This window comes from Protomyctophum parallelum (genome assembly GCF_964188405.1).
Source record: "Protomyctophum parallelum genome assembly, chromosome: 1".
In the NCBI taxonomy this organism is placed as follows: domain Eukaryota; kingdom Metazoa; phylum Chordata; class Actinopteri; order Myctophiformes; family Myctophidae; genus Protomyctophum; species Protomyctophum parallelum.
The window spans coordinates 98,192,929-98,203,170 of NC_139697.1; the positions used below are offsets into that span (position 1 = coordinate 98,192,929).

At 45.4% G+C, this 10,242-nt stretch overlaps 1 protein-coding gene across 3 annotated transcripts in view; it reads left to right on the forward strand.

The window, feature by feature from the left end:
- The window catches only part of cdc23 (CDC23 (cell division cycle 23, yeast, homolog)), a gene marked incomplete at its 5' end in the record, with an annotated part of 28,732 nt that extends 20,826 nt beyond the window's left edge, over nt 1-7,906 (forward strand). The window contains 6 exons of one of the 3 annotated variants that reach the window (XM_083780766.1): nt 3,335-3,410; nt 4,945-5,006; nt 5,646-5,724; nt 6,423-6,542; nt 7,556-7,714; nt 7,783-7,883. In XM_083780766.1, the coding sequence (XP_083636892.1) occupies nt 3,335-3,410; nt 4,945-5,006; nt 5,646-5,724; nt 6,423-6,542; nt 7,556-7,705 (487 nt within the window). In that variant the 3' untranslated portion in view covers nt 7,706-7,714; nt 7,783-7,883. Of the gene's footprint in view, nt 1-3,334; nt 3,411-4,944; nt 5,007-5,645; nt 5,725-6,422; nt 6,543-7,555 lie in introns of all 3 variants that reach the window. The other 2 variants (XM_083780767.1, XM_083780765.1) reach the window with 2 other exon arrangements.
- Nucleotides 7,907-10,242: the final 2,336 nt, after the last annotated feature.

Sequence of the window (10,242 nt, forward strand, 5' to 3'; positions counted from 1 at the left end):
CTCTGCCATGTGTCTTAATGAGGTGTTGTGTTGGTTGTGTGACCCTCTGTCATGTGTCTTAATGAGGTGTTGTGTTGGTTGTGTGACCCTCTGCCATGTGTCTTAATGAGGTGTTGTGTTGGTTGTGTGACCCTCTGCCATGTGTCTTAATGAGGTGTTGTGTTGGTTGTGTGACCCTCTGCCATGTGTCTTAATGAGGTGTTGTGTTGGTTGTGTGACCCTCTGCCATGTGTCTTAATGAGGTGTTGTGTTGGTTGTGTGACCCTCTGTCATGTGTCTTAATGAGGTGTTGTGTTGGTTGTGTGACCCTCTGTCATGTGTCTTAATGAGGTGTTGTGTTGGTTGTGTGACCCTCTGCCATGTGTCTTAATGAGGTGTTGTGTTGGTTGTGTGACCCTCTGCCATGTGTCTTAATGAGGTGTTGTGTTGGTTGTGTGACCCTCTGTCATGTGTCTTAATGAGGTGTTGTGTTGGTTGTGTGACCCTCTGTCATGTGTCTTAATGAGGTGTTGTGTTGGTTGTGTGACCCTCTGCCATGTGTCTTAATGAGGTGTTGTGTTGGTTGTGTGACCCTCTGCCATGTGTCTTAATGAGGTGTTGTGTTGGTTGTGTGACCCTCTGCCATGTGTCTTAATGAGGTGTTGTGTTGGTTGTGTGACCCTCTGCCATGTGTCTTAATGAGGTGTTGTGTTGGTTGTGTGACCCTCTGCCATGTGTCTTAATGAGGTGTTGTGTTGGTTGTGTGACCCTCTGCCATGTGTCTTAATGAGGTGTTGTGTTGGTTGTGTGACCCTCTGTCATGTGTCTTAATGAGGTGTTGTGTTGGTTGTGTGACCCTCTGCCATGTGTCTTAATGAGGTGTTGTGTTGGTTGTGTGACCCTCTGTCATGTGTCTTAATGAGGTGTTGTGTTGGTTGTGTGACCCTCTGTCATGTGTCTTAATGAGGTGTTGTGTTGGTTGTGTGACCCTCTGCCATGTGTCTTAATGAGGTGTTGTGTTGGTTGTGTGACCCTCTGTCATGTGTCTTAATGAGGTGTTGTGTTGGTTGTGTGACCCTCTGCCATGTGTCTTAATGAGGTGTTGTGTTGGTTGTGTGACCCTCTGTCATGTGTCTTAATGAGGTGTTGTGTTGGTTGTGTGACCCTCTGCCATGTGTCTTAATGAGGTGTTGTGTTGGTTGTGTGACCCTCTGCCATGTGTCTTAATGAGGTGTTGTGTTGGTTGTGTGACCCTCTGCCATGTGTCTTAATGAGGTGTTGTGGTGGTTGTGTGACCCTCTGCCATGTGTCTTAATGAGGTGTTGTGTTGGTTGTGTGACCCTATGTCATGTGTCTTAATGAGGTGTTGTGTTGGTTGTGTGACCCTCTGCCATGTGTCTTAATGAGGTGTTGTGTTGGTTGTGTGACCCTCTGTCATGTGTCTTAATGAGGTGTTGTGGTGGTTGTGTGACCCTCTGCCATGTGTCTTAATGAGGTGTTGTGTTGGTTGTGTGACCCTCTGCCATGTGTCTTAATGAGGTGTTGTGTTGGTTGTGTGACCCTCTGCCATGTGTCTTAATGAGGTGTTGTGTTGGTTGTGTGACCCTCTGCCATGTGTCTTAATGAGGTGTTGTGTTGGTTGTGTGACCCTCTGTCATGTGTCTTAATGAGGTGTTGTGTTGGTTGTGTGACCCTCTGTCATGTGTCTTAATGAGGTGTTGTGTTGGTTGTGTGACCCTCTGCCATGTGTCTTAATGAGGTGTTGTGTTGGTTGTGTGACCCTCTGCCATGTGTCTTAATGAGGTGTTGTGTTGGTTGTGTGACCCTCTGCCATGTGTCTTAATGAGGTGTTGTGTTGGTTGTGTGACCCTCTGTCATGTGTCTTAATGAGGTGTTGTGTTGGTTGTGTGACCCTCTGCCATGTGTCTTAATGAGGTGTTGTGTTGGTTGTGTGACCCTCTGCCATGTGTCTTAATGAGGTGTTGTGTTGGTTGTGTGACCCTCTGCCATGTGTCTTAATGAGGTGTTGTGTTGGTTGTGTGACCCTCTGTCATGTGTCTTAATGAGGTGTTGTGTTGGTTGTGTGACCCTCTGTCATGTGTCTTAATGAGGTGTTGTGTTGGTTGTGTGTCCCTCTGTCATGTGTCTTAATGAGGTGTTGTGTTGGTTGTGTGACCCTCTGCCATGTGTCTTAATGAGGTGTTGTGTTGGTTGTGTGACCCTCTGCCATGTGTCTTAATGAGGTGTTGTGTTGGTTGTGTGACCCTCTGTCATGTGTCTTAATGAGGTGTTGTGTTGGTTGTGTGACCCTCTGTCATGTGTCTTAATGAGGTGTTGTGTTGGTTGTGTGACCCTCTGTCATGTGTCTTAATGAGGTGTTGTGTTGGTTGTGTGACCCTCTGCCATGTGTCTTAATGAGGTGTTGTGTTGGTTGTGTGACCCTCTGCCATGTGTCTTAATGAGGTGTTGTGTTGGTTGTGTGACCCTCTGCCATGTGTCTTAATGAGGTGTTGTGTTGGTTGTGTGACCCTCTGCCATGTGTCTTAATGAGGTGTTGTGTTGGTTGTGTGACCCTCTGTCATGTGTCTTAATGAGGTGTTGTGTTGGTTGTGTGACCCTCTGCCATGTGTCTTAATGAGGTGTTGTGTTGGTTGTGTGACCCTCTGCCATGTGTCTTAATGAGGTGTTGTGTTGGTTGTGTGACCCTCTGTCATGTGTCTTAATGAGGTGTTGTGTTGGTTGTGTGACCCTCTGCCATGTGTCTTAATGAGGTGTTGTGTTGGTTGTGTGACCCTCTGTCATGTGTCTTAATGAGGTGTTGTGTTGGTTGTGTGACCCTCTGTCATGTGTCTTAATGAGGTGTTGTGTTGGTTGTGTGACCCTCTGTCATGTGTCTTAATGAGGTGTTGTGTTGGTTGTGTGACCCTCTGTCATGTGTCTTAATGAGGTGTTGTGTTGGTTGTGTGACCCTCTGCCATGTGTCTTAATGAGGTGTTGTGTTGGTTGTGTGACCCTCTGCCATGTGTCTTAATGAGGTGTTGTGTTGGTTGTGTGACCCTCTGTCATGTGTCTTAATGAGGTGTTGTGTTGGTTGTGTGACCCTCTGTCATGTGTCTTAATGAGGTGTTGTGTTGGTTGTGTGACCCTCTGCCATGTGTCTTAATGAGGTGTTGTGTTGGTTGTGTGACCCTCTGCCATGTGTCTTAATGAGGTGTTGTGTTGGTTGTGTGACCCTCTGTCATGTGTCTTAATGAGGTGTTGTGTTGGTTGTGTGACCCTCTGTCATGTGTCTTAATGAGGTGTTGTGTTGGTTGTGTGACCCTCTGCCATGTGTCTTACTGTCTTTTCTCTCCAGGCCCAACGACTCTCGCATGCTGGTCGCCCTGGGGGAGAGCTACGAGAAACTGACCCAACCCTCCGAGGCCAAGAAGGTACAGCAGCATTCATACTTACCGCATTCTGGGCGGGAACCCCTCTTGGTGTTTTAAGCATTATGTTATACTTTAGCTATTGCAAAATAGCAGATCTACAAGCTACGAGCTTGTAGGTCTGCTATTTTTGAAAAATTGTGAAAATGTGGCCCAAATGTTTGAATATATTCTTTGAGAGCCAACGTTTTTAACTCAAATCTTTGCTTTGCCTGGAACAACATATTTTCAGATGGGGGTCGGTGGCCAAATACATATACTTTTTGGGGTCCTTGACATTCAGAAAACTGTCGGCATTTAGAAGACAGTTTTAAAATTTCGACCTCCTTAATTTCTTTATGGTTCATCCATTTAGCGCATTAAAGGGATAGAAAGTAGGCTGACAGGAAACGGGAGAGAGATGGGGGGATGACATGCGGTAAAGGCCGTGTCGGGTCCGGGAGTCGAACCCGCGGCACACCGCGACTGGATCACCAGTCCGGTGCCCAATCCGTTACGCTACGGCCTGGGCCGTGTCACAATGATTTAAACCATTATTGTATACTTTGTCTATTCAAAAATAGTATTATATAGTATTATAGTATTATTGAGCTTGTAGATCTGCTTTTTTTGAAAAATCTTGAAAATGTGTGCAAATCTTTACACGGTATATATTTTTAAAGCAATCATTTGTAACTCAAATCTTTGCTTCTGGGGGCCCCTGGAACAAATCATTTTGAGATGGGGGTCTGCGGCCAAATACATTTAATTTTGGTGCTCCTTGACATGAAAAGGTTTTGAACACCACTGATGTGAAGCAACATCTCTTTCTGAAAAACTGTTGGAATCAGCCTCAGGTAGAGTTCTCAAACTCTGCCCAAACACCACCAAGTCTAGCATAGATTCTAGGCCCAGAGTGCTCACAAAACTAGTGCTACACTGCCCTCTAGTGGTTGAAACGGCTGGCCTCCTGGGGCATGTCATTCTTGTGACTCCTGTTTTTCACGTTTCCGTGCCATAATGGTGATGTAATGATTCCTGTTTTTCATCGATTTCACAACCTTTCAACCTGGTGTCCCCATTTTGGTGTATGTCATAACAATCTGTGAATAATCCCCGGCCAGACGTAGCGAGTGGAAGGAACACGTTATTCCGACCAGTTCCTTTCCCCTCCATCAGGCGCCCCGGCTGGCCAGGGGGAGGTTTTTAAAATATTTATTGATATAGAATGTTTGTTCAGTAATATGAGTCTCTCTGTCTCCATGTCTCTTCATCTCTTAAAGTAAACAGAAAATACATTTTCAGCTGGGGGGGGGATACCTATTTTATCTGAGATAAAGATCTGGAGACATGGGGAGACACCTGCTACTGAACTACGCAGTACGCACACAAGTTAATTTCACCCACTTTTTTTACTTGTAAAACTGTGATGTGACATTTCTGAACAAACACGCTTTAACATTTTGACAAAAAAACAAACAACCAAAGAATATATCACTTGCCCTTCCTTTAAAGAAAGTCTCTCTGCGTGCGTGTGTTCTGTTTCATTTTGCTCTAGTGTTACTGGAGGGCCTACTCTGTGGGAGACGTGGAGAAAATGGCTCTGCTCAAACTGGCAAAGTAAGTTCCAAGCAGCAAGCGTCACCAGCTGTAAATAACTTGGTGTATTATCATCATTATTCAGAGTCACTGACTATAAATAACTTAATTGGTAAATGGTATATAGCGCCTTTATCCAAAGTGCATTACATTCACACACACATTCAAACACCTTTACATAGATTGTGCATTACATTCACACACACATTCAAACACCTTTACATAGATTATGCATTACATTCACACACACACACACACACACACACAATCTCAACATCTACAAGCTTATAGCGCGGCACCGAGTGCCGCGCTATAAGCTTGTAGATCTGTTATTTTTTTATCGTGAAAATGTGGCGCAAGTCTTTGAATATATATTCCATTTCCTAACCAATGTTTTTTAAGTCAAATCTTTGCTTCTTGGGAGGTCCCTGGAACTATATATTTCCAGATGGGAGTCTGCAGCCAAATTCATATAATTCTGGGGGTCCTTGACATGGAAAAGGTTGAGCACCAACTGACATAGAAACAACTTTTAGGTTTTAGAAGCCTTTTTTTATCGGCCTCAGGTCTAAATGGAACAAATAATGGGCCTTCATATGAAATGGATTGAAAAGCACTGCTCTTGCGTGTTTCCTAACATCTCCGGCTGCTTCCTTTCAGACTCCACGAACAACAGTCCGAGTCTGACGATGCCGCCCAGTGTTACATCATTTACATCAAGGACATCTTCTCCTGTGGGGTGAGAAATACACAAGTCTGTCTTTTTGCTAACATGTGAAATCGGATTCCACACAAAAAGAACAATTTATAGCCTACTTGGTGTACATCAAATAGACGATCTACAAGCTCACAACGCGGCATGCTGCCACACGTTGTGGACTTGTAGATTGTGCTGTTTTAGCTACGAGGCTACGTGCAGCGGCTATCTGCAGTGGGCAACCGTGTTGATTTTCACAGCAAATTTGCTTTTATTTTAGTTGTAGTATTATGAATACAATTTAATTTAGATTACCGGTAGTCATCTGAAAAGTTTTAGTGTTATTCTAGTTCTAGACGACTAAAATATCACAAGAATTTAGTTGACACAATTTGCTGTTGGTTTTGTTGGCAAAAATGTGTTTTGGCAGGCCTTGATGGCCTGATTTTACATTTGGTTGCATGCTGAAAGTAACCGATCTACAAGCTACAAGTGTGAGCTTGTCACACACACACACACACACACACACACCTAACATTTTAGTCTAGTTTTAATTTGTTGACACAATTGTCAATTATATTTAGTTTTAGTCATCATAGCATAGTTTTTATTTAGTTTTTACTTAACCTTCGCCAGTGAGAAAAAAGGTAGTAGACGAAAAAAAAGTCATCATATTTTTGTTAGACGAAATCAACCCTGCAGCTGAACCCCGGTCTGAATGTTTTTTTTTTCGTCTCCAGGAGCAGTTGGAGCACGCGGAGGTGAGCACTGCCCTGCGCTACCTGGGTCAGTACTACTTCAAGAACAAGATGTACGACGAAGCCTCGTACTGCGCCCAGCGCTGCTGTGACTACAACGACGTGAGTACCAGAACACTAGGCCCACATCTCTACACTGCAGCATCTGTTTGACGCTCTTTGTGCTATTAACCCATTCTGACCTGAGATCAGATTCTAAAAATGTCTGTTTGAAAATGACAGTTTTCTGAAAAAGTTGTTTCTATGTCAGTCGTTCTTCGATTTTTCAAAAATAGCAGACCTACAAGCTCGTATGAGCTTGAGCTTGTAGATCTGCTATTTTTAAATAGCTAAAACATAACGTAATGCTAACGCCTAAAATGGGTTAAGGGTTGTTTTTTGAGTGGTGCAACCACTCCAAGGAACAGCAATGTCTGTTTTTCACCTGTGTTCACCCACCTATGTGACGTTAATGAGCCCCAGTATGTACCAGTAGGGGCGCTGTTGTGCCAGAAACAGAGAGAGAGAGAGAGAGAGAGAGACAGTGCTGCACTGTTGCCTGCTAATATGAGAGAGAGAGAGAGAGAGAGAGAGGAGTTGCACCACTCGGTTCACACGGGTGTGATTTATTTTAAATTAAATAACGAAAAGGTTAAAGCTCTATATTTTCCGATAATGATCCGGTAATCATTGCTATAAATAGAGTGTTTGTTCAGTTGAGAACTCTACTGCTCATTTCTTTAAATCACTTCCAATTCCACTTGTTTTGTACTGAGTTCTTTCTCCTGGTTGGAGGACGTTGGTATCCCAACCTGAAAATGTATTTACTATTTTCTAAAGCACTCGGAGACACGGGAAGACCCACTGTTAACTGAACAAACACTCTATATTACTACAGGAATATAGAGCCACACTGCTCATATGCTGAGTTGGCGGTGCCCGGGTCAGAGCGAAATTATTTAGAACATGACATTTTTAATCTGTGTGGTCGACTGGCGAGTGACACACGTCATGCTAAATACAAGTTATACTGTTGGACTGTGAGAGCCGAGGTTGAGCATAAAGGACTACAATGGGGTTTGTAAGTCATGATGTCACATTTGACATTTCTCTCTGTTTTGTTGTTTCTGCAACAGGCTCGTGAGGAGGGCAAGGCTCTGCTCAGGCAGATCTCTCAGGTCAGAGAGCCCACGGAGACGCCGACGGCCGAGCTGTTTGCTCCTCTGTCCAACAACACGCCCGTCAGGAGGCTGTCTCCTCTGAACCTCTCCTCCTTCACTCCCTGAGGAGGCTGTGTCCTCTAAACCTCTCCTCCTAAACACCCTGAGGAGGCTGTCCTCCTCCTCCTTCACACCCTGAGGAGGCTGTGTCCTCTAAGCCTCTCCTCCTTCACACCCTGGGGAGGCTGTCTCCTCTGAACCTCTCCTCCTTCACACCCTGAGGAGGCTGTCTCCTCTAAACCTCTAAACTCCTCCTAAACACCCTGAGGAGGCTGTCCTCCTCCTCCTAAACACCCTGAGGAGGCTGTCCTCCTCCTCCTAAACACCCTGAGGAGGCTGTCCTCCTCCTCCTAAACACCCTGAGGAGGCTGTCCTCCTCCTCCTAAACACCCTGAGGAGGCTGTCAGGGTGTGAAGAGAGGAGGCTGTCGCCTCTGAACCTCTCCTCCTTCACACCCTGAGGAGGCTGTCAGGGTGTCTCCTCTGAACCTCTCCTCCTTCACACCCTGAGGAGGCTGTCAGGGTGTCTCCTCTGAACCTCTCCTCCTTCACACCCTGAGGAGGCTGTCAGGGTGTCTCCTCTGAACCTCTCCTCCTTCACACCCTGAGGAGGCTGTCAGGGTGTCTCCTCTGAACCTCTCCTCCTTCACACCCTGAGGAGGCTGTCAGGGTGTGAAGAGAGGAGGCTGTCTCCTCTAAACCTCTCCTCCTTCTCACCCTGAAGAGAGGAGGCTGTCTCCTCTAAACCTCTCCTCCTTCTCACCCTGAAGAGAGGAGGCTGTCTCCTCTAAACCTCTCCTCCTTCTCATCCTGAAGAGAGGAGGCTGTCTCCTCTAAACCTCTCCTCCTTCTCACCCTGAAGAGAGGAGGCTGTCTCCTCTAAACCTCTCCTCCTTCTCACCCTGAAGAGAGGAGGCTGTCTCCTCTAAACCTCTCCTCCTTCTCACCCTGAAGAGAGGAGGCTGTCTCCTCTGAACCTCTCCTCCTTCACACCCTGAAGACACCAGTGTGAGCTTGTGGATGTGGTTGCCGCCTGGAACCAAGATTCACGGCTTCTCTAGGTAAAACAAAATAAAAGTAAAAAAATTGCCATGCAATTTGTGCCATTTTCTTTTTGTCTACTTGCTTACTTGTCTACATGGCAATTGCATGTCAAAGAGACGGTGGTTTTTTGAATGGCATTACTGGCCTTTTCTCACAAATAGACCTAATAATATTGTCAGTCCTTGTAAGGTTTTGTGGGGGTTTTGCAGAGACTAAGACTGCCTTAATGAAAATAAGGCAGCGTCTGTTTCTGAGAACTTCCTGTCAACTGTTTTGAGTGTTATCTGGTTACTTACAGCATGAGCATTTATTGAAGTATTGCACATTTTTGTAATATTGTACATTTTGTAAGGTTTTTGGATTGAGTGGAACTCTGTATAGGACATTGAAACTCCGTGAGTGTCAACCCATTCAATTTGAAGATGTGAATAAAGCTTTTGTAAAGAAATTGAGTGGCCTAATCATTTGTGGTGGATCCACACCACCTGACTGTTTCTCTAGCTTCCAGTCTGATAATCAGTACTGAGATGTTTTACATATGTCTCAATCCCACAAGACAATGTAGAAATTATTTGTTAGAAGTAAAGGTCTGGTATTCAAATATTATACTTAAGTACAAAGATATTTGCATCAAAATATACTCTAGTCTAAATAGTTTTTTTTAAATGCATACCAACTTGTGGCTATTTTGTAGACTTGAACAGTGGACACTGTTGTTGGGTATTTATGAGTAATGAATTAGAGAGCTGAGCCAGAAGGCAAAGCTCTTTGTCTGCCGAACAATCTTTGTTCCTACTCTCACCTATGGTCATTAGTGTGAGTCATGACCGAGAGATTAAGGTCGCGGATACAAGCGGACAAAATGAGTTTTCTCCGACGGGTGGCTGGCATCTCCCTTAGGGAAAGGGTGGAGAAGTTCAGTCACACGAGAGAGACTCGGAGTTAGTGCAGGAAATCTATTGAAAATACAGGATCAACCTCAAACTAATTGCAAAAGAACCAACCTCAATATATCCTGAATAACAGAAAAAAAGTTGCCTAGAATTGTCTGAAGGTCAAGGTTTTCTGTTATTCAGGATATATTGAAGATACAAAATCAGCTCAGTTTGTTTCTTTTGCAATTAGTTTGAGATCAAATTACATTATTACCGGACTAAGTAGAGTCGCTGCTTCTTCGCCTGGAAAGGAGCCAGCATAGGTGGTTCGGGCATCTGGTTAGGATGCCTCTCGAGCGTCTCCCTAGGGAGGTCCTCGAGGCACGTCCCACTGGGAGGAGACCCCCGGGGCATCTGGTTAGGATGCCTCTCGGGCACCTCCCTAGGGAGGTCCTCAGGGCACGTCCCACTGGGATGAGACCCCGGGGCATCTGGTTAGGATGCCTCTCGGGTGTCTCCCTAGGGAGGTCCTCGACGCACGTCCCACTGGGAGGAGACCCCGGGGCATCTGGTTAGGATGCCTCTCGGGTGTCTCCCTAGGGAGGTCCTCAGGGCACGTCCCACTGGGATGAGACCCCGGGGCATCTGGTTAGGATGCCTCTCGGGTGTCTCCCTAGGGAGGTCC